The 25201-nt window shown below is 39.8% G+C and overlaps 1 protein-coding gene across 2 annotated transcripts in view; it reads right to left on the minus strand.

Moving 5' to 3' along the window:
• The window catches only part of LOC149453084 (zinc finger CCCH-type antiviral protein 1-like), a 39731-nt gene that overhangs the window by 7630 nt on the left and 6900 nt on the right, over window positions 1–25201 (minus strand). Inside the window, exons 3-9 of one of the 2 annotated variants that reach the window (XM_089688715.1) lie at window positions 24280–24631; window positions 19255–20163; window positions 13904–14812; window positions 9648–9744; window positions 9404–9515; window positions 4173–4303; window positions 3009–3148 (exon numbers count right to left, since the gene is read on the minus strand). In XM_089688715.1, the coding sequence (XP_089544841.1) occupies window positions 3009–3148; window positions 4173–4303; window positions 9404–9515; window positions 9648–9744; window positions 13904–14812; window positions 19255–20163; window positions 24280–24631 (2650 nt within the window). The remainder of the gene's footprint in view (window positions 1–3008; window positions 3149–4172; window positions 4304–9403; window positions 9516–9647; window positions 9745–13903; window positions 14813–19254; window positions 20164–24279; window positions 24632–25201) is intronic. The other variant, XM_089688716.1, reaches the window with a different exon arrangement.

The raw sequence follows: 25201 nt of genomic DNA on the forward strand, positions 1-25201 counted from the left end.
CTAACAGGTTTTCTTCTAAGATTGCCTTGTATTTGGCTCCATCCATCTTCCCATCAATTCTGATCAGCTTCCCTGTCCCTGCTGAAGAAAAGCATCCCCACAACATAATGCTGCCACCACCATGTCTCACGGTAAGGATGGTGTGTTCAATGTGATGTGCAGTGTTAGTTTTACACTTTGCTTTTAGGCCAAAAAGTTCAATTTTGGTTTCATCTGAGCAGAGCAGCTTCTTCCACGTTTGCTGTGTCCCCCACATGGCTTCTTGCAAACTGCAAACAGGACTTCTTAGAGCTTTCTTTCAACAATGGCTTTATTCTTGCCACTCTTCCATACAGGCCAGATTTGTGGAGTGCACGACTAATAGATTCTCCCACCTGAGCTGTGGATCTCTGCAGCTCCTCCAGAGTTACCATGGGTCTCTTGGCTGCTTCTCTGTTTAATGCTCCCCTTGCCCGGCCTGTCAGTTTAGGTGGATGGCCATGTCTTGGTAGGTTTGCAGTTGTGCCATACTCTTCCCATTTTCGGATGATGGATTGAACAGTGCTCTGTGAGATGTTCAAAGCTTGGGATATTTTTTTTATAACCTAACCCTGCTTTAAACTTCTCCACAACTTTATTCCTGACCTGTCTGTGTTGCTTGGCCTTCATGATGCTGTTTGTTCACTAATGTTCTCTAACAAGCCTCTGAGGGTCTCAAAGAACAGCTCTATTTATACTGAGATTAAGTTACACACAGGTGGACTCTATTTACTAATTAGGTGACTTCTGAAGGCAATTGGTTCCACTAGATTTTAGTTAAGAGTATCAGAGTAAAGGGGGCTGAATACAAATGCATGCCACACTTTTCAGATATTTATTTGTAAAAAATGTAGAAAACCATTTATTATTTTACTTCCACTTTACAATTATGTGCTACTTTGTGTTGGTCTATCACATAAAATCCCAATAAAATACATTTACATTTTTGGTTGTACCATGACAAAAAGTGGAAAATTTGAAGGGGTATGAATACTTTTTCAAGGCACTGTATGTCATTCTTCATTCCCCCGGCAGATGGTGCTCTTCCACGATATACACTCACCGGCCTCTTTATTAGGTACACCTGTTCAATTGTTTGGTAACATGAATTGCTAATCAGCCAATCACATGGCAGAAACTCAATGTATTTAGGCATTTAGACATGATGAAGATGACTAGCTGAAGTTCAAACCAAGCATCAGAATGGGGAAGAAAGGGGATTTATGTGACTTTGAATGTGACATGGTTGTTGGTGCCAGACGGCTGGTCTGAGTATTTCAAAAACTGCTTATCTACTGTGATTTTCACATACAACCATCTCTAGGGTTTACAGAGAATGGTCTGAAAAAAGAGAAAATATCCAGTGAGCTGCAGTTGTGTGGATGAAAATACCTTGTTGATGTCAAAGGTCAGAGGAGAATGGTCAGACTGGTTCAAGATGATAGAAAGGCAACAGTGACTCAAATAACCACTCGTTACAACCAAGGTATGTAGAATACCATCTCTGAATGCACAACACATTGAACCTTAAAGTAGATACAGCAACAGAAGACCACACCGGGTGCCACTCCTGCCAGAAAAGAACAGGAAACGGAGCCTACAATTCGCACAGGCTCACCAAAATTGGACAATAGAAGATTGGAAAAACATTGCCTGCTCTGATGAGTCTCAAATTCAGCTGCAACATTCAGAGGTTAGAATTTGGTGTAACCCACATGAATGTATGGATCCATCCTACCTTGTATCAATGGTTCAGGCTGAGGGTGGTGGTGTAATGGTGTGGGGGATATATTCTTGGCACACTTTGGACCCCTTAGTAGCAACTGAGCATCATTAATACACTACGGCCTACCTAAGTATTGTTGCTGACCATGTCCATCCCCTTATTACTACAGTGTACCCATCTTCTGATGGCTGCTTCCAGCAGGATAATGCACCATGTCACAAAGCTGAAATCATCTCAAACTGGTTTCTGGAACATGACAATGTGTTCACTGTACTCCAATGGCCTCCACATTCACCAGATCTCAATCCAATAGAGCACCGTTGGGATATGGCAGAACGGGAGATTTTTATCATTGATGTACAGCCGACAAATCTGCAGCATCTGCATGATACTATAATGTAAATATGGACAAAAATCTCCGAGGAATATTTCCAACACCCTGCTGAATGCCACGAAGAATAAAGGAAGTTCTGAAGGCAAAAGGGGTTCCAACCCAGTACTAGCAAGGTGTACCTAATAAAGTAGCTGATGAGTATATATCTTTTTGTTGTTCCCCTAGACATAACCCCAGACAGTGGGGTTAATTTTTTATGTGCCCAGAGATGTATTTTAAGTGACAGCGAAAGATTAGGAGATGGGTTTGTGTGTGAGGAAAGATATGGCTGAGCCCTATTGAACTAGATGTTGCATTCTGCAAAGGGGGACCTGTCAATTGCTACAAAATCCAGAGGTTTAAGAACTTCATACACTTTTTTTTGTAGTTTTGGAAAGCATGGAGAAATATTAAATTTTCTGTCAAGTTTTAAATTTTGTCTGTGACCCCATTGCAGAGACTTTCCCTCACTTTCTGACTCCATGACACCTATACAAGAGATAGGCGTAGTGGCTGTCACCAGAATGGGAAGGAAGATATAACCCTTCCCCACTCTATTAAAGATGTCTGATTTCTGTGTCTCCAGTAGAGACATTTCCTATCACTTCCGGTCCAACAATGGGAGGAATTTTCCCAGCTGGGACACAGTCTTCCACACTCCATTACTATAATTTATTATTTTTTATAAGTATTACTGTACAGATCCCAGTGGTCTGCGATTACTTGTTCCACGTAAGGACTGTAGGTCATTCCCTTGGAATGCAATGACTGGGCTCAACATAGGTTCTTATGCTCCAAGGACAGAACAAAGGGCCTGTCATCTATGTCAAATGGCCAGCTTACAGTAAATACAGTAAATGGTCCTTAGCGGGGTTGTCCTTTAAGGTTTACCTTGTCCATACATAGTGCCACATAGACAATCAAAGTTGTCCTTGCAGATGGTGGTGATGTTGATGCGGTCTGTGCCATGGAACAGCTGCGTTTCATTTACATTAATGCCAACATTCGTATTCTTCATTTGATCCTTCTGCCTGTGACACAAGAAAATGTCAGAGGTTTCTGTCTAAGAAAATATGTATCTTTTTACTCACACTGGTTAAAGTGGACCTGTCAGTAACTTTACACATTTCTATGAATACATTCTTGACATGTCACCATATACAGCAACATTATTATTATTTAGAAAAGCTCAATTTTATCAAGAAAAAAGCCATGATAGAAGGTGAATCCCTGCTAGGGTCAGTGACCTTGTCTAGGCAGAGGTGATGTCATCAGTCAGCTGCAGGCAGGAGGAATTTCCTCAGTCTCCTCTCCCCCAGTGATCACTCTGCAATATAACCTTGTAGCCAGTTACAAGGCAAAAAGCTGCAGCAGGAGCTGATCTATGTCTGACAACATGCAGCTAGGCTGGTCTGTTCCAGTTTTAGTGACAACTCTACCATTTTGTAAATTTCTCCAGAGGGGAAATCCCCTATTGGATTGTTGTCTCCAGATCAGGTGTCCCAAATTAATTATTTCCCCTTATATCAGTTCCGATAACACAGTCTGAAAGGGTATTTTCTCTAATAATGGAAACATTTCCAATATGTTAGTTTTTGGATTTCCCTTCACTTTCTATACCTGTGACAATGGTCACCAAGTTAAATAAAGAGACTGAATCTTCCCAGAAATGGCAGAGCAGCAATTAAAACCTGAGAGGGGAGACAAGGGGGGGGGGGTCTAACCCTTACTTACTCTGTGCACCACTACAAGAAAAAGTTTTGATGATCAATACACTTTAAAGCCCAACTCTCACTGCCAACCCTTTAACCGGACTTCAATTAATCCTGTAGCTTCCTAAGTCCCAAATAATCAATTATTTCTCCTTTCTAAATTCCCCAAATCCAGCACAACTAACAGTATGATTTGTGCACACTTTAAGCTACCATCATAAAGCCCAATCTGCTGACATGTTTTGTAAATTAAACGTCGCTTTTGAGTTTATAAAGAGGGGATGCTAATTTTAACTTCAAGTCATCCTGGCCACCCTGAGCTTTGTAGCCATGACTAACATACCTCTGGTAGGCCTGCCAGAGGGTGGGGTTCTGAACTCGCCACACTTTTTGCACCATGTATCCCTGGACTGTCTTGCTGAACATTTTGGAAATGGTTGCAAACTCGTCACACGTCTCTGGTACGGGAATGTTCTGCAAAAAGACAAAGATATGTTCAATTCTTAAGTCATATATTATTTCACGAAAGTGACAAAAGAGTACCTGTCTAACATTTTGTAACCACTATAAACAAAATTAGTTGCACTATACCAATAAAAGTATTTAAATATTAAAGTCCAAATACTATAAATGAAGTCCAATTGTGAACAACAATCACAAGCAACCACTGTGTGAATCCTTAGAGAACGAGAAATTTACTTTACTTGCAAAATTAACTAATATGACATATTATTGTCCATTAATTCAATAGTGGAATCCAATCTTTCTGCTCAGCCAGCAATTCCCTACAGTGTAAAAGCCACTGGATGGCTTTTACCGGCAGTGGGAGGGGATCCCCCCCCCCCCCAGCTTCCAACCAGCACCTCTCTGGTCTCTCCAGATCAGAATGCTTGGGATGCAATCCGGCAATGGACCAGATGGTCCCTCGCCATCTCTATGTTTTTTTTTTATTTAAATATTTTATTGTTTTCAAATCACCATATTAAATGTACAAAAGCTAATAAAACACACAGTATACATTACACATTTCTGTCATAACACTCCCCAGAAATAACCTTACTCTCGGTGACCTTTTACCCCTCCCCTTACCTATTCCCCCCACCCCCCAACCTTTGATTATGCATTTTTAACTTCATTCTAAAAATCTTGATCCTTAGCTATTACTGGTATTATACTATATTTATCCCCTTTCCCTTCTTTTCCTTATTTCACATATTCTAGGTATACCTCTGAATTTCTAAACTGTACCCACTTTTCTTAACTTGTATGAAATATTTCCATTTTATCTTCCTCCATATGGTAAAGTTCCTCCATTCTATATACAGTTGTGGCCAAAATTATTCAACCCCCAATGCTGTAAAGGGGTTTAGGGACTATAGTGTACATTTGGAATTGTATTCAGAATCAAATCCTACAAGGACGTTGTAACTACCCAAATGCAACTAAAATGACATCAATTGTTTATGTAATACAGTAGTAAATGGTTCTTATGTGGTTTCTTCATTGCCACAATTATTCAACCCCTTAAAGACTACCACTCTGAAGAACAGAGGTTCATACAGGTGCTTTCCATCAGGTATTGAAAACACCTGTGGATGTCACCGAGCAGCAATCAAGCATAATAAGCACCAATTAGGCAGCTTTAAAATGACTGTGATACTCAGCTCCTTCTAGACATTTACTGGTGTGGTTACAAACATGGTGAAGGCAAGAGAATGGTCCAGGAAGACAAGAGAAGAGGTGATTTCTCTTCACAGGAAGGGCAATGGCTATAAGAAGATTGCAAAGATGTTAAACATACCAAGAGACACCTTAGGAAGCATCATTCGCAAATTCAAGGCAAAGGGCACTGTTGAAACGCTACCTGGTCGTGGCAGAAAGAAGATGCTGACTTCGACTGCTGTGCGCTACCTGAAGCGTAGAGTGGAGAGAAGTCCCCGTGTGACTGCTGAGGAACTGAGAAAAGATTTGTCAGATGTGGGTACAGAAGTTTCAGCCCAGACAATAAGACGCACACTGCGTAATGAAGGCCTCCGTGCCAGAACTCCCAGGCGTACCCCCTTGCTGTCTCCAAAGAATAAGAAGAGTCGACTGCAGTATGCCAAAAGCCATGTGGACAAACCACAAAAGTTGTGGGATAGTGTTCTGTGGACTGATGAAACAAAATTAGAACTGTTTGGGCCCATGGATCAACGCTATGTTTGGAGGAGGAAGAACAAGGCCTATGATGAAAAGAACACCTTGCCTACTGTGAAGCATGGTGGAGGGTCAATCATGCTTTGGGGCTGTTTTGCTTCTGCAGGTACAGGGAAGCTTCAGCGTGTGCAAGGTACCATGAATTCTCTTCAGTACCAGGAGATATTGGATGGAAACGTGATGCAGTCCGTCACACACCTGAGGCTTGGGAGACGTTGGACCTTTCAACAGGACAATGATCCCAAGCATACCTCCAAGTCCACTAGAGCATGGTTGCAGAGGAAAGGCTGGAACATTTTGGAGTGGCCATCGCAGTCACCAGACTTAAATCCGATTGAGAACCTCTGGTGGGACTTAAAGAAAGCAGTTGCAGTGCGCAAGCCTAAGAATGTGACTGAACTGGAGGCCTTTGCCCATGAAGAATGGGCGAAGATACCCGTAGATCGCTGCAAGACACTTGTGTCAAGCTATGCTTCACGTTTAAAAGCTGTTATAACTGTAAAAGGATGCTGTACTAAGTACTAAGATTGAATGTCACTTGGGGGTTGAATAAAACTGATAATGCTGTGAGCACAGAAAAGACATTTGTGGTTATTTCATTATAACTGTTATGTTATATTTGTCTGACCTACAAGTGCCTCTTTAATGTAAATGTAAGCAAGATGACTGAATGATCAAAAGCAATGTCAAACTGGCCAAAACACTCAATTTCAGTGGGGGTTGAATAATTTTGGCCACAACTGTATCTTCTCCACTCCTTCTACCCAATCCTTTATTTTCAGTGCCTGTTGTTTCTTCCAAAACTTGGGTATCAGTCCCTTCGCTGCATTTAAATAATACAATAATCCAGTTTTTTTTATATTTTTTAACCGAAAACTCGGTACAAAAAAGAAGGCAAGTGTTGGGGTCCTTAGGAATATTTACCTCTGTTATTTCCTGAATTATACTCATTATGCCCTCCCAGTATTTATGAATTTTGTGACACTCGCACCAAAAGTGTATCATTGTACCTCTCTCTCCACATCCCCGCCAACATAAAGGTGAGTTGTCTCTACTTATTCTATACGCTACATTCGGTGCAATATACCATCTTACTAAACACATATAGTTCATTTCCATTTCCTTCATATTTACATTCCCGTGAATTAAACTATAAATTTTCTTTTGTTTTCCCTCATCAGTTATTACTTCTAAATCCCTTTCCCACTTCTCTGTAAATAGTGGCCTTGTAGCTGTGATTAATCCTGAGAATTTTATATATTTTAGTGATCCCGTGCTTCCCACCTCCTCTTATATCTAATAAGTGCTCAAAGGGGTTCCAATCTTCTTTTTTTCATAATGGCATTGGGATACCACCTACAAAATATTTTAGTTGACCATACCGCCACTCATCCATTCTCATAAATATATCCCTCTTACTTTCCAGTTCACTAAGTGGACACAATTCTTCTCCCACCATTTTATCTTTTAATTGAACATCTTTCTTCTTTATCCACTTCCCTGTAATACTCTCTTTACCTGGAGCAAAAAACTCTGTAGATCCTAGGGGCATTAACAATGAATTAAATTCCCACCCCCTTTGTTTGTGTACAGTGTTCCAAACTCTCAAAACATTACGTGTAAACAAACTTGTGCTATCTCTATGGTCCTGAGTGCCTGGAAGAGACATCATGACTGTCATGTTCTGGTAGATGTAAACATTAGGGATGCACCGATACTAGTACCGGTATCGGTGCCGATACTAGGCATTTGCACAAGTACCGGTACTCATGCAAATGCACCAATATCAGAAATCGATACCAGAACTGATGTCAGCATGGAGGCGGAGAGGGCTACATTCCCCCACATGGTGCCGATGAGTGCTTGCATGTCCCTTGCTGACTGTTGTACGTCTGGCGGTGATACCTGTGCCTTGCTATACTTCTGGCAGTCATGTTACATGTCCCTTGCTATTCTTCTGTTGGCAAGTCCTCAGTGCTGTTACATGTCTCTTGCTGTACCTCTGTTGGTGAGTACTGTTACGTTCCCAAAAACAGATATTGGTATCGACAAGTACTTCAGGAAAAGTATCGGTACTCTTACTCGGCCTTACAAAAGTGGTATCGGTGCATCCCTAATTGTCATTTTGGTTCTGGAAAGACTGAAATCAGTTTTTTTTTCATTCTTTCCAGGTTACAGGAGAGATATGGGGTCTCATAGACCCCAGATGTCTCCATAAAGAGGACCTGTCATATATTGGGCAGCACAGTGGCTAAATGGTTAGCACTTCCACCTGGCAGTACTAGGGTTGTTGGTTTAAATCCCAACCACGGCACCACCTGCCTGGAGTTTGCATGTTTTCGCTGTGCCTGCATGGGTTTCCTCCCACACTCCAAAGACATGCTGGTAGGTTAATTGGCTCCTGTCTAAATTGGCCCTAGTATGTGTATGTATGAATGAAAGTTAGGGATCTTAGAGTGTACACCCCTTGAGGGTTAGGGACTGATGTGAATATACAATATATATGTAAAGCGCTGTGTAAATTGACAACGCTATATAAGTACCAGTAATAAAAAAATGCCCTATTTCTATCACAAGGGATGTTGACATTTCTTGTGAAAGGAATAAAAGCAATTAAAAAATTAAAGGAACAGTGTAAAATAAATATATTTTTTAAAATGTTAACGCACCCGCCTTCCCTTCCCCCCTCCCCCTGTGCTCGAGTGCAGCGATAAACACACACATAGGTCAAGCCCTGATATGTAAATGTCGTTCGCACCACACATGTGGTATTGCTGTGAACGTTACAATGAGACCAGTATTTCTAACGTTAAACCTCCTCTGTAACTCTAAACTGGTAACCTGTAACATTTTTAAAGCGTCAGTTTTTAAGTACCATAATTGGTGCCATTTCATGAACATGTGCAATTTTAAAGCGTTACATGTTAGGTATCTATTTACATTATCTTTTATATTTTACAAAAAATTGGGTTATGTTTTTTTGCAATAAAATTCTTTAAAGTGTATTTTTTTTTTAAAAAATTGCGTTTGTAAAATCACTGTGCAAATACCATATGACATTAAAAAATTGCAACACCCACCATTTTATTCTCTAGGGCCTCTGCTTAAAAAAATATATATATATAATGCTTGGGGGTTCTTAGTAACTTCCTAACCAAAAAAATTATGATTTTTACATGTATTGCAAGCTCTAGCGAGCAGGATAATGTTTCTTCTTGTACCAAACTGTAATGTCTACTTTCATTTTGCAAAGTGCTGCACAAACTGTTGGCGCTATATAAATCCTGTATAATAATAATATAAGGAGAGAAATGGCAGCATTGGCCCAGATGGGAAGTTGTTAATGACATGAGTTGTAAAGGTTCTTTCTCATCATACCTGATACCCCATCTCAGGTACGGCCTTCAAATCCCACGTTGGTGGATAGTTTACCATCTTCCAGGGGGAGTCCACTGGATTCTGCTTTGAATGGTTTGTATGAGATTTTATGCTGTACAATAAAAGCAAATAATATGTGAGGGTCAAATGCCACCTAGTGGTCAATTAACCAATAACAATCCCTATATCACACAGGATATGCTGTATGCACAGGATGTCATAAGGTTGTGATATTCCCTTTTACCTTCCTCTCAACATTTGCACCCTGTCATAATCCAGGAACTCTAGTTTTTGGCTCATCTCACTCTCTGTCTGGTAAAGAATATTATTCTGCTTCATCCCTGAAAGTAAGAAAAAACATAGATTGAAGATAAATTACTTTCAGTGTATATAAACCCTAAAGCTTGTATTTTCAGTATGTTTGGCATCATGCCTCACTGTATACAGTCTTCTTAAGCAAATCATTTTGTGAAGTGCAAGTTTTTCTACCTAGAGATTTTGCCAACAACACCACTTTCTGTTGCAGGAGCAAGCTTAGCCGCTGCCGGCAGCGCAACTGCCAAAAAAAGGGTCACACAAGGCTAGCTAACAATGCAGCCTCTGGTTGTGAGGCAGTGGCCTAGTATTGTCAGCCTGTAACAGAACAGGGTCTTCAGCAAAGAATGTTGGTAGACCCACAAGGAAGAATATATTTTAAAAATATTCTTCCCAAATATATTGCCATATATTTGAAATGCTACAATTTTGGCCATTTTATATATATATATATATATATATATATATATATATATATATATATATATATATATATATATATATATATATATATATATATATATATAGATAGATAAATATAATGAAAGATATTTTTAAAAATACATTTCAAATACACTGTAGGTCTTTGAAAATGCAAATCTACATGAGCCGTGACCTGCAAGAAGAAAAAAAGAAGAGGAAAAAGAAGAAGAAGAAGAAAAAGAAGAAGAAAAAGAAGAATTCCAGTCCGCTATTATATTTTATATGAAAAGTATTGCGGTTGCAACAATGTATCTATTTATATCCAAATAAAAACATCTGTATCCGAAATGGATACAAATGCATACATTGTTGCAACCGCAAGACTTTGTCATGTAAAATATAATAGCGGAGCTCTCTGCAAGGGTCAGAAGTAAAAATGCCAGCCGTAGACAGGACGAAAATCGGACGATTTTTTTACCGTTGGTGGTAACGTCAGCCAATTGAATGACCGATTTTTCTTTTTTCTTTTTTTTAAAAAACTTTTGATTTTCAACCCATCTATGGCCTGCATTAGGGTTCATGTACACTGCAGTTGATAAAATCACGTTTAGGAGCTTTTCTGCGTTTTTTTCAGCAGCCCCTGAACTCTCCTTAATGTTTTCCTATGTGTCCATGTACACTATGTCGTTTACGGTCATTTACAGGCAGTTGAGTTTACAGTCATTTTTTTGAACTCACCAAACTTGCGTTCAGGAGTAGATTTTATCAGCGTTTCAAACGCTTGTAAATGCGGTTAACCGCGTTTATAAGCGTTTGCGTTTAGAAGCGTTTGTTAACTGTTCCATATCCAAATGCTGTCCAGAGCCTTTTTTCATCATCAGAAATGCATGCAAAGCGTTTTCCATGTATTCAAATAAACCTGGTACACCAGTGCTGTCAGTTCCAGGTTTTGCATGAAGGAACAAATGGTAGAACGTGCTGCATTATGCTCATGATGGGATCCATAGTGAATACAACCAGAAAAGACAGGTCATCTCAACACATACTGCTCTCTCTGCTTCTGCTCTGTCTGTTTCTCTCTAAATGTCTGAAATAGTAAATTTATTAATGTTTTTTAGTGCATTCTGGGCATTTTGGAAGGTCTCCTGATGTTATCTTTAAAAACGCTTCTGAACACAAACGTACATAAACGTGCATAAACGCGGTATGCAAACGTGGCTAAACAGACATTTTTTAACCTACGTTTTCCAGCAGTCAGTTTCCATCATTCAGAAGTGTTTTCCAAATGTCCTGTGTACATGGAGCCTTACCTGTCCCTCGATCCCGCAGTGTCCCCACCAGAGCCAGTTTCAATAGCCTCCCTGTGTTCCCAGTTCCGGCATCTTCAGTGTGGGCACTCGGCTGTGACAGTTTGCAGCTTCAAAGCCGGGTTCTCACTGTGCATGCACGAGTAGCGCTGAGCTTTGTGAATGGTCCCATAGTCTTCTGGGACCTGTCACGTATCCCAGAAAACTACGGGGAGGGAGGTGGGAGGACAATTTCAGATTCTAAACGCCTAGGTGGTTGCAACGGAAGTGGGAGTGGGCACCTGTCAATTTTGGGTACCCGCTCCCCAAAGGTGCCAATTCTTAACGGGAGTAGCAGACCAAACCTTAAAGTGGAACTTCCCCTTTTGGGTGGAGCTCTACATTAGGCACACCCGCCTGTCTGAATGCCTGAGCTAAGGGCAGATGGATTCCAGGAAGTAAATGCTACATGTGTTTTTTTACCTTTTCTAAAGATGACTACGGCCAGAAATGCTAGGGGGTGTTTTTAAAAGTGAATCAATAAGAGAAGTGAACTTCTGCACCTACTAAATAATATGGAAAATAATAAACACAATAGCATTCACGGAAATTGGCTATTGTGTTTAAAAGTGAATTATCAGCAAAAAAAAGCACAGAGACATGGATGGATGGGGCAGTTTGCTTTGAACATTATAAATGAATTAAATAGCATTTTTGCTCAGTGGTACTCAGATGGAGTGTAGGTCCGTTAACAATCATGTTAAATGGACTGTAGTGCGTTTCTGCAAACTGGAAAACGCACTGAAAACCTAGGATTAAACAATTCAATTATATTATATCTAACCAGGCAGGCCCTTACATTATATAACATATTATATCATTTCTGGTAAATTGAGTTGCTCTGACAGATTTAATGGTAAACTAAATGTAATTCTGTGTAAGGTTACAATTAGATTTCTAGAACTGGATAAGAAAGACCAAGCTGCAGATGTTTTATTGTCATAGATTAATTCAATCTTTATATTACACCTAAAATTGCTTTGGACAGAGTAATGCTGGTCATACATGGGTCAAAATTCTACCGATTTTTCATCCGAAAATCAGACCTAAGAATAATCAGCCAATTTTTGCTCCGCTAGTGGGTCAATTGCACCAGCCGATTTTCGTGGTTCCTCCCCTTTTCAGTGATCAGGCTGTTGGAAAATTCATGAAAAACGACCGATTTTTGACTCAATGATGGTCAAATCGTACGATCGTTTTTCCGAAAAGAATATGCGCATGAGCCGTGACCTGGAAGGAACAGACGTTTCGCCTGTTATATGGGGTGAACTTTATGACTTGGTTGGCTGATTTTCTAAATCATTGATGGCACCATCGGATTACTGAGCGAACAACGTTTTCGATTTTTGTACGAAAACTCGTTCGGAATTCAACCCATGTATGGCCTGCATTATGCAGGCTTTTCAGTTATTAAAAAAAAGATTCTGTTTAATAAAACTACTTTGCCCGTACACACTGTTCATTAGCATGAAAGACTAAATCTGTTCATGCCCTTTTAAGAACAGATTAAAATATATCTACAACAGAAACTAGTTTTGTATTTTTAGATTAGGGAATGGATAAACCCCATTTAGGCATATTTGTAGTCTGTGTCCCATTTGTGAAATTCCTCTTCGCTTCCTGTCCCAGACACATAACAGAAAATTTAAAGGGGTTTTAAAGGCTTAATTTTTTGTCTTCAAAATAATAAAAACACCATACTTACCTGCTCTGTGCAATGGTTTTGCACAGAGCATGCACAATCTTCCTCTTCTGCGGTCCAGCACTCCTGACTCCTCCCCCTTGCAGAGTGCCCCCAGAGCAAGCTGCTTGCTCTGGAGGCACTCGTGCGTTCTCCCTCCTGTGCGTAGCATGGCTCAGTTCCCCCCCTTGATTGCTTTTCACTGGCTGTGATTGAAAACTACATTGACTCCCGCTGCTGTGTCTCAGCCCATGACAAGAGAGAGTCTCGAGCTCGGACTCAGGTGAGTATTAGAGGAGGCTGGGGGGGGGGGGGGGGGGAGCTGCACACTGAAGGCTTTTTGCCTTCATGCATAGAATGCATAGAATGCATGAAGGTAAAAAACCTTCAGCCTTTACAACCACTTTAAGGATATGTTTGCAGAAATCCTCACATAAACAGTTTTCAATTGAACACCTGTTCCTATTTTGTCCAGGTGACAGTGCTCACAGGGACAAATACAGAGAGGGTGAATAATCTGGGCTTTAGATGCACTTTAAGGAATAACATTATACTATATTTCATATTTACAAGTGTATAGATGAAATCTCTCCACAATCAGGTGGTAAAAGGGAATTAGAAAAATCCCCATGTTCCCCATAATTTTTGCTTTTAAATCACTTAAAAATTCAAAAGACACTTTGCCCTTTCATAGTCATCATTATTACTTCCATATTTCTACTCCCTTCTACTTACATTTCTGAGGTGTTACAGAGGAAAGATTTGTGGTTGGTTGAGGTTCAGATGCCATCGAGTTGGTGGTCTTTGGTTGCGGATCAATCAAATCACTTAGGTGTTGTTGGTTGTAACTTGCTGCAGCAGGTTTTATTATTGGTTTTAAATCAGTTTGGTTTTTTCTTGAAGGTGTATTGGCTTCTATTGAGACACCACAGAAATGTGAGATCCCTAGCAAATTTGTAGATCTGTCCAAATGACATGGTACTGCAGATGTAGCTGGTTGTGGTCGAGCAATGGATGAGCTCTCAGAAGTAGAACACAATGATATTTTTGTCCTTAAAGAAGGTACTGGTTTAACATTGGCTGGCTCTGCTACTGGAGAGCACAACTTCTCATCCAATTTCTTAATTGGCATTTGTTTAGAAGTAGAAGACGTGACTGGAGGAGAGACAGTTGGTTTTGTTTGAGAAACAGTTGTGTATAAAGCATGAGTGTAGGGCTGAGAAAGAATTGGTGCAGCAATAGCTGTATTTGAAGGCCGATAACCTATTTTTGGGAGGTTAAATGGTGCACTAGGGATTGCATGGGCAATTCTAGAATTACTGAGTTCTACTGGCAGAGCTAAAGTTGAAAGCAGGTCAGGCTTGTCTACTTTAGATGACACGACCAGGTCTTTAGTAGATGGTACAGATCTTGTTCCTTCTTGTGATGTGACCCCTGCAGATGTTCTTGAAGATCTGTCTTGTGCATTTCCTAGAGGTGATGTGTTTGGACTAAACCAGTCATCCATTAGACTTTCAAGCCTTGTTCTGGAAATGTCACTATGATCCCACTCACCAGCTCTGTTGTAATTTTTATCTCCCGAACGTTGGCCCACACTAGATCGGGGTCGCAGGCTACTGTCAGATTGCTGATGGACGTGAGACCCTTCAGATGTTGGAAATAACACAAATTGTAAAATCTAACTTTACTTATCAATGCAATTCACACATTTACATTCACTATAAGTCAGAGGCTTTCTCTCACTCTCTGTTCAGTGCATTTTCTGCAATACCTGTACATTTCTCTGTTTTCTGTCTTTCAAAATCTTCAAGTACAGAAAAATACCTGGTAATTCTGCCATTAATCCAGGGAGCTCCTAACTTCCTGTTGTTGGCTGACGACTCTGCTTATGGCGCACTGAAATCTCAAGCAGTGCTGTCAGACCTGCCTGAGTTCTCCTCTGCTGGACTACAGAACTCCACCTACCCTCACCCTTTTCTGTCCCTCTTAACATACATAGTTTTTATTCCCAGCAAAACAATGCTGCTGCTTTGACTCCCAAAAGCCTAAGAGAAAGGACTCTTGAGAGATGTATTTTTGGAGGAGTATAATGGTGTGAACCTCCTGTGCTCCTAACTCAATTATGTGTATATGCTACTAAATAAATCAATGGTGAATAAAGACTCCTAACTAGAGGAAGCTGCTGACATCTAATCATATACCTTATGACAGATAAATAACCAGAAATAAATGATGAGGCGCTACCTAAATTATTATAAATTAACAATAAATACAGATATGTGAAAAAGATCAAATCAGTGCAAACATAAGTGTTGATCACACAAATGAATAATTAAAGTGAAATTAATTCAAGTGTATAAAGTGAACCGATCCACTAGGGATCCAATGTGAACAAAGTGAACCGATCCACTATGGGATCCAATGTGATGACAATATCTCGTTGTGCACAAACAAAAATAAATACACAATGAAAAGACAGTGTAAACGTGAGCTGATCCACTCAGGGATCCAAAGTGATAACCAGAAAGTGACAATTTCAACCAATAATATGAAGTTATTAATAGTCCTAATGGGACTAAAAGATGAACACTGTCTGACCACTTACTGTTATCTCACATATATATTCTTATTATTATAGCCAAATTTACCACCCTAACTCCTCCCACAGTTTTTACACTACATAGACAGTAATATACCGAAACGTGCGGATTGTTCCCGATTGGTGTTTATTACTTTGTGGAACGTTTTGCCGAATGGTTCACGAAATATTGGCGTTTTTGTGGTGAAATTGGAATAAATGGCGGAATGTTCAAAACTAGTGGGAGCTGACAAAAGCTAGAGTGTGAGCTGAAAAATCAGGACATGATTTCTAAACTGCCATCACTCCCTCATTTTTAAGCCCACCTACACAAATCGTACATCAAAATGTTCAGCTATCCCTGTTGCCACTAAAAATGTGCACGGCTAAGTCATAGTCCTGATAGTTTTCACAATATGACCATTTGTTTGCAACTCACGCCGCCCATTGACATTCATTGAAACTCCACTCTAGCCACCTCAAATTTGAAGGGCAATTTCTAAACTGCGACTGTGCCTTCATTTTTAATATTTCAGAGATATACTATGCATCAAAATGTAGGTCTGGGGCTTGTAATTCTCACAATATAAAGCTCTTCATTGTAGGATTTATAATTTTTAAACTACAACCGTTTGATATGCTATATAAATAATTAAAAGTTGAAATACATTTCTCACTCTATCAAGCTTGCCATGTGCACTTTTTAAATTTGATCAATCAATCGGTTAGTGTAATGTTTACTATCTTTACTCACTCCAAACACTCCACACAGTTACTCTGCCCACTCCATAAAGTTACTCTGCCCAGTCCAACCTTTTCACAGTTACTCCAGCCACTCCAACCACACAACAGTTACTCAAGCCACTCCACCCAGTTACTCCGCCCACTCCAGTTGTAGACTACTGGTGGAGGCAAGAACGCTTCACACAATTTCCCCAGAAATTGTAGCTTTTCTAGTTAAATATATAATTGTCCCTATTAGCATAGCAGTGCATATATGCTTTTATATGTATTTTTATATTAATAAATATTTATGTTTTTAATATTATATTACTAATTGGTCCTATTATAGCAGTATATACATATATATCTTTTAGGCATAATGATCCCCTTATAGACTGTCTTTTTACTTTTTAATAAAGTCATGGCATAGGTTTCACATATATATTTATATATCCCTTTTTGACCGACGTATAAATAATACATAGGGACATTATGTGTTTGTTCTTATAATTAGGGAGACAGTACAGTCATTATTTATCATAATTTTTTGGTTTTAGGTTGTCAGTGTAGCTTCATGTTTTTTGTGGTTAGTTTATCACAAGCTAAAAATCCGTATATAGTCAGATGTGACAACCATCGGAGATTAGGAGCGGTGGATAGGTGTATTATCCTCTTTGGACTACACAAATATGGCCACCGGAGGTCCGCCTCCGTGTAACTGATTGACATCCAGTTCCCTATATAAGTCGAACGTCACCTCTAACGTTTACCCTAAGGAAGTCAGATGATAAACGTGGCGCAATGCGTAGGAACGTGGTGACGCATTTCTGGCGCAGACGCTATCTTACTTCACCAAACCCATGCAAGTACACCCATAGCATGAGGTTAATATGCCTGTTTACTGCTGGAAAAATGTGAGTGAGAAATTGGGATTTGTGATCAATTTTACACTAATTAAAGAGGTTTTACACCATGGGAGATTCTTCTTATGTCTTTAAATGAGAATTGGCTATACCACTCTTTACTTACCTGGAGACGATCCCACCATCTAAACGCATATTACTGAAGGGGACATCGTTGCTGGGAGAGGTTCTCATCAGCAGAGGAGTCTTTTTTCATGAAAGATCTTGATTGGTGATCCTACAGGTGTTTTGACCCATGTGGGTCGCAGCAAGGAGGTGAGCGGGCATTTCAGCTGTTTTTGGATATTTTTGTCATGCACATCCACTATCCACTTGCACGTTTGCCAGAGCTATTGGATTGCTTGGTGTCAATTTTGGGTACCTGTCAATTTTGGGTACTCGCTCCCCAAAGGTGCAAATCTTTAACGGGAGTGTAAGACCAATCCTTAAAGCGGAACTTCCCCTTTTGGGTGGAGCTCTGCTTTAAGCACATCCTCCTGTCTGCATGCCTGAGCTAAGGGCAGATGGATTCCAGGAAGTAAATGCTACATGTATTATTTACCTTTGCTAAAGATGACTACGGCCAGAAATGCTAGGGGGTGTTTTTAAAAGTGAATCAATAAGAGAAGTGAACTTCTGCGCCTACTAAATAATATGCAAAATAATAAATACAATAGCATTCACGGAAATTGGCTATTGTGTTTAAAAGTGAATTATCAGCAAAAAAAGCACAGAGACATGGATGGATGGGGCAGTTTGCTTTGAACATTATAAATGAATTAAATAGCATTTTTGCTCAGTGGTACTCAGATGGAGTGTAGGTCCGTTAACAATCATGTTAAATGGACTGTAGTGCGTTTCTGCAAACTGGAAAACGCACTGAAAACCTGGGATTAAACAATTCAATTATATTATATCTAACCAGGCAGGCCCTTACATTATATAACATATTATATCATTTCTGGTAAATTGAGTTGCTCTGACAGATGAAATGGTAAACTAAATGTAATTCTGTGTAAGGTTACAATTAGATTTCTAGAACTGGATAAGAAAGATCAAGCTGCAGATGTTTTATTGTCATAGATTAATTCAATCTTTATATTACACCTAAAATTGCTTTGGACAGAGTAAGTCTTGCGTTATAGATGAAACATAACAGGATTTTTCAGTTATTAAAAAAAAAGATTCTGTTTAATAAAACTACTTTGCCCGTACACACTGTTCATTAGCATGAAAGACTAAATCTGTTCATGCCCTTTTAAGAATGGATTAAATATATCTACAACAGAAACTAGTTTTGTATTTTTAGATTAGGGAATGGATAAACCCCATTTAGGCATATTTGTAGTTGACTCCCGTTGCTATCTCAGCCTATGATGAGAGAGAGTCCCAGAAGAGCGCCTGCTCTCGTGCACATCACAGGATCGAGCTCGGGCTCAGATGAGTATTAGTGGAGGCTGAGGAGGGGAGCTGCATGCAGAAGGCTTTTTGCCTTCATGCATAGAATGCATAGAATGCATGAAGGTAAAAAACCTTTAGCCTTTACAACCATTTTAAGGATATGTTTGCAGAAATCCTCACATAAACAGTTTTCAATTGAACACCTGTTCCTATTTTGTCCAGGTGACAGTGCTCACAGGGACAAATACAGAGAGGGTGAATAATCTGGGCTTTAGATGCACTTTAAGGAATAACATTATAATATATTTCATATTTAAAAGTGTATAGATGAAATCTCTCCATAATCAGGTGGTAAAAGGGAATTAGAAAAATCCCCATGTTCCCCATAATTTTTGCTTTTAAATCACTTAAAAATTCAAAAGACACTTTGCCCTTTCATAGTCATCATTATTACTTCCATATTTCTACTCCTTTCTACTTACATTTCTGAGGTGTTACAGAGGAAAGATTTGTGGTTGGTTGAGGTTCAGATGCCATCGAGTTGGTGGTCTTTGGTTGCGGATCAATCAAATCACTTAGGTGTTGTTGGTTGTAACTTGCTGCAGCAGGTTTTATTATTGGTTTTAAATCAGTTTGGTTTTTTCTTGAAGGTGTATTGGCTTCTATTGAGACACCACAGAAATGTGAGATCCCTAGCAAATTTGTAGGTCTGTCCAAATGACATGGTACTACAGATGTAGCTGGTTGTGGTCGAGCAATGGATGAGCTCTCAGAAGTAGAACACAATGATATTGTTGTCCTTAAAGAAGGTACTGGTTTAACATTGGCTGGCTCTGCTACTGGAGAGCACAACTTCTCATCCAATTTCTTAATTGGCATTTGTTTAGAAGTAGAAGACGTGACTGGAGGAGAGACAGTTGGTTTTGTTTGAGAAACAGTTGTGTATAAAGCATGAGTGTAGGGCTGAGAAATAATTGGTGCAGCACTAGCTGTATTTGGAGGCCCATAACCCATTTTTGGGAGGTTAAATGGTGCACTAGGGATTGCATGGGCAATTCTAGAATTACTGAATTCTACTGGCAGAGCTAAAGTTGAAAGCAGGTCAGGCTTGTCTACTTTAGATGACACGACCAGGTCTTTAGTAGATGGTACAGATCTTGTTCCTTCTTGTGATGTGACCCCTGCAGATGTTCTTGAAGATCTGTCTTGTGCATTTCCTAGAGGTGATGTGTTTGGACTAAACCAGTCATCCATTAGACTTTCAAGCCTTGTTCTGGAAATGTCACTATGATCCCACTCACCAGCTCTGTTGTAATTTTTATCTCCCGAACGCTGGCCCAGACTAGATCGGGATCGCAGGCTGCTGTCAGATTGCTGATGGACGTGAGACCCTTCAGATGTTGGAAATAACACAAATTGTAAAATCTAACTTTACTTATCAATGCAATTCACACATTTACATTCATAAGTCAGAGGCTTTCTCTCACTCTCTGTTCAGTGCATTTTCTGCAATACATGTACATTTCTCTGTTTTCTGTCTTTCAAAATCTGCAAGTACAGAAAAATACCTGGTAATTCTGCCATTAATCCGGGGAACTCCTAACTTCCTGTTGTTGGCTGACGACTCTGCTTATGGCGCACTGAAATCTCAAGCAGTGCTGTCAGACCTGCCTGAGTTCTCCTCTGCTGGACTACAGAACTCCACCTACCCTCACCCTTTTCTGTGCCTCTTAACATACATAGTTTTTATTCTCAGCATAACAATGCTGCTGCTTTGACAACCAAAAGCTGAAGAGAAAGGGCTCTTGAGAGATGTATTTTTGGAGGAGTATAATGTTGTGAACCTCCTGTGCTCCTAACTCAATTATGTGTGTAGAGATGTGCTGGTTGCTTTAAATCTTAAATAGCAGTTGCAAAGCATTTTTTTTTTCTTTTCCCTCTTTGTGAGTGACAGACAGGGAAAGCAGGACTGTGCTCTGATTGGTTGTTGCTACAGCTGAGAAGGATCCACCCATAGCAGCACTGTTGCAGTTGGACTCATGATTGGCTGTGGAGGAAAGGAGAGAGGGAAAAGGAAGAAGAAGCACATGTGGGGAAGGAGACATTTTCAGGGGACCGCATGGAGCAAGAGCTCCTGGTGTAAAGTCACTGAGTCTCACTCTCTGTGCTGCTAGAGCCCATGGGCTGGGCTGGGAGTGTGTAGCAGAGGAATTGTTGCAGGAGGACAGTGTGCAAATCAAGGATTGTCCTGCCTGACACTCAGGATTACAGCCACTCAAGTGCATGTGTCTCTCAAAGTTTGGAGCTGCTGAAAGAGAGAGGATTTTTACTACTGTCTAATGCTATCTAGAGGATAATCCAGAAACAGTGAGTACTCTGTGATGAAAGGGGATTTTGATATTGCTGCATTTGCTGTTCATCTCTGGAGAATGGTCATGAGAAAGCCTGCTCTCTAATTCTCAGAGTGACACAGATCTTGGAAAGCCCAAGCTGCTCAGAATTAGCTATTGCTGCTGCTGATTGATGAAAGAACTTTGTCTCTGTATATTACTGGTTTGTCTCCTCAAGACTTGTGCTGTGGCTGAAGAGTGTGTTTAGTTCCAAGTCCCCACAGAAGCTTGCTGCTCTGAATATACTGAGCAAGTGTCAGGATTTCACCTGTATGGTAAAGATTTTTTTGAAGTGTTGTTTTTTCTATTGCAATGTTCACTGGAAGATTCTGCTTAAAGGAGACTGTGCTATCCTGCTACCCCTGGATTACAAATACCCTCATTAACAGTTATTGTTTCAGGTGTCAATGTCACTCTCATATGTCACCCTAGTCAGTGTGATACTAGTCAGTTTTTGGAGTCTTTGGCCAGTGAATTGTGACTTCTTACTAACTGTGTTATGAAAAGTGGTATCTGTGTTCTATGTACATTACCTGTGTTAAATCAACTAGTTCTTTTTCAGGGTTTGTCTTCTTCAATAAAACCCATAAAAAATATTCTCGGAGTGTCGAAGTGTTCTGGGTATAATCGGAGGTGTCACCAGATTCAGGTGGGAGCTGAACCTATATATCTAGCCAAGTTCCACCTAAGGGTGTGCTACATGTGTATATGCTACTAAATAAATCAATGGTGAATAAAGACTCCTAACCAGAGGAAGCTGCTGACATCTAATCATATACCTTATGACAGATAAATAACCAGAAATAAATGATGTAGCACTACCTAAATTATAAATGAACAATAAATACAGATACGTGAACAAGATCAAATCAGTGCAAACATAAGTGTTGATCACACAAATAAATAATTAAAGTGAAATTAATTCAAGTGTATAGGGTGAACCGATCCACTAGGGATCCAATGTGAACAAAGTGAACTGATCCACTACGAGATCCAATGTGATGACAATAACTCATTGTGTACAAACAAAAATAAATACACAATGAAAAGACAGTGTAAACGTGAGCTGATCCACTCAGGGATCCAAAGTGATAACCAGAAAGTGACAATTTCAACCAATAATATGTTGAAGTTATTAATAGTCCAAATGGGACTAAAAGATGAACACTGTCCAAATGGGACTAAGGAACAAAGGGACAACAAAGGTGTCAATGGAAATAACTTTTATTGTTATTTGTTTGTACATGCGTTTATTTTATATGTACACAATTTTTATTAGGTTTTGCACTGTGTGATTTTATTTCACTTCCGTGTTTTTCATTATTTGTCACTTGGCATTTTTATTAAGGTCACATTATTTATGCGTGCTACTAGTTTTTAATTAAGAAGTTTTATTTTCATCACTTTCCAATTTGTGGGTGAGTGATGGTTCGTATATAATTAAGGGGTTTCCCTTGACACCTTTGTTGTCCCTTTGTTGCTTAGTCCCATTTGGACAGTGTTCATCTTTTAGTCCCATTTGGACTATTAATAACTTCATATTATTGGTTGATATTGTCACTTCCTGGTTATCACTTTGGATCCCTGAGTGGATTGGTTCAATTAGTTATTGTCATCACATTGGATCCCATAGTGGATTGGTTCACTCTATACACTTTAAATAATTTCACTTTAATTATTTATTTGTGTGATCAACACTTATATTTGCACTGATTTGATCATGTTGACGTATCTGTATTTATTGTTCATTTATAATAATTTAGGTAGCGCTACATCATTTATTTCTGGTTATTTTTGGAGGAGTGCCTATGTCTGATGGAACTGACTTCCCTGCTGTAATTTTACAAGCCTGGTGATGACATCACAGGGAATAATAAAAGCTGTTTCTCACTACAGGAACAAGATAAAAGCAAAAGATTAAAGCTGGGACATGGTCTAAAGCAGTTTTTCTCCACCTTTTTTCAGTCGAAGTACCCTTTACAATTATGGACAGTCTTGAGGCACCCCATTCTAAAATGTGAAAAACTATTCTAATAGTTTTATATAACACAGCAACATCCACACATGTAGGACACCCAACATTACAGGTGATTTATTCTTCCAAAGCAAATACACTTTTTCTCCCTGGTACTGACTAGTATTCCAGTGTTTCTCTTCTCCCTCAGTTTTTTATCCATCACTGAGCTGTGACCCCAGCACTGATGGAGAGGGGCAGGGGAGGGTCAAACTAGGATACTGTGCAGGCAGCTGACATCCTCATCAACTGATGTCATTGGTTGTCCGGACGTCGGGAGCTAGAAGGTTGTAATGATGCACAATGAAAACCTGTGGCTATACAAGTTTTGAGCAATTTTTAGACATTTTGCCAAGGCACCCCTGAAGAAACCTGAAGGCACCCTGGTTGAGAAAGGCTAGTCTAGAGCAGGGGTGTCAAACTGGCCGCCCTTCAGCTGTTTCAAAACTACAAGTCCCATCATGCCTCTGCCTTTGGGAGTCATGCTTGTAACTGTCAATCTTGCAATGCCTCATGGGACTTGTAGTTTGGAGCTGGAGGGCCACCAGTTTGACACCCGTGGTCAAGAGGGAGGCTAGGTGGGGTCAATTTGGGTAATGTTTGGATATAGATTACAAGTGATATCTCTTTAATCTGATCACTTTTTCACTTTCAGAAATAAACACAGTTTTATTATCAGACAAATAATGTATGCCACAGACATACATTTCTGGAGTTTGAAAAAGTGAATTGTTGCTAGAAAGGTAATAAGTAGAGAAATACCATATCTGACATAACAGAGCAGTTATTGTGTGCCAGGTAACTCCCATCTGTTATTTGCTATCTTTTGCAGCACAAATTTTGCTGCAAACAAGTCAAACCAGAAGCCACGGAATTCCCTTTTCAAGATGATAAACTATCCAGTGTAGTGGAACATGAACACTGTGCCTGAGATTGGTTATCAGGTAGAACAGGAATATGATTTTATTAATCAATATAAAACAGTACCACAGGAACAAAGCATAGAAAAAAAAAGGTCCCGGGAGAGGGAGGTTGGGGGACAAATTTAGGGCATACCTATACAAATTATTTCATTATTTAATTACATAACCTGATATCAGTACCTTTATTTCTTCTCTCTCTGCTGCTGTCCTGAGGTCCAGTTCTTCTATTTCTTGGCCTTCCTCTCCCTATGTTCTGTGACATCCCTCTCGCTCCCCTGGGCTCCTCATTTCTAGGCCCTTCCCTTCGCGCCTGTTGCCTCTCGTTGTGTGTCAGCACGCAGAGCATCTGAAAATTCTGGATGGTCTCCTGGTTCAGCCAGCTGCAGATGAGCAGTAAGTTAGATTCCAGGAGGTTGTGCAATCTTTTACAGGAGCGGTTGCTGCATTCCCCTTGTATGAAATAACTGCACACATGGAGGCGTGTGCAGTCCTCTTCTTTGTCACAGTTGTCATACATGTATTTCCGACAGGCCTGCAAAGGAATGGGAAACAAAGGGACGCAGTGGGGGTTATTTACTAAAACCCGAGAATGCAAAATCTGGTGCAGTTCTATCTGCATAGAAACCAATAAGCGTCCAGGTTTTCTTGCCAAAGCCTAACTGAAAAAGCTGAAGTTAGAGGTTGATTGGCTACCATGCATAGCTGCACCAGATTCTGAGTGCACCAGTCTTAGTAAATCTCCCCCAGCAAGTGCAATAAAGTGGAACTTATAATTGTGTTATTGTTGGAGTGTAGATAAACATGCTGATGGCCCCTTTTGTGACCAGGCCTTTTTTCTTGAGGGATCCAACCCTACTCAGCTCTCTAAATCCTGTTTTTACTGGGATTCATTTCCTGAGCTTTGCTTTTGGCAATAATAATGCAAGAAAATGGCATGCAGTCTATTAATGACATGTGTGTGATACAAGAGACAGCAAGTATTTTAAAAAAGAAAGTGCCAAACAAAATGTTATATACTACAAATGACACATAGCACATAAAGATGGAGGGGCCTGCTCCATACACAAGCTGATGACTTGCAATTGAGTGGTATAGAGACCAA

The sequence above is a fragment of the Staurois parvus genome, unplaced genomic scaffold, assembly GCF_062004578.1.
Source record: "Staurois parvus isolate SC_StPar_1 unplaced genomic scaffold, SC_StPar_1.0 ptg000452l, whole genome shotgun sequence".
NCBI classification, from domain to species: domain Eukaryota; kingdom Metazoa; phylum Chordata; class Amphibia; order Anura; family Ranidae; genus Staurois; species Staurois parvus.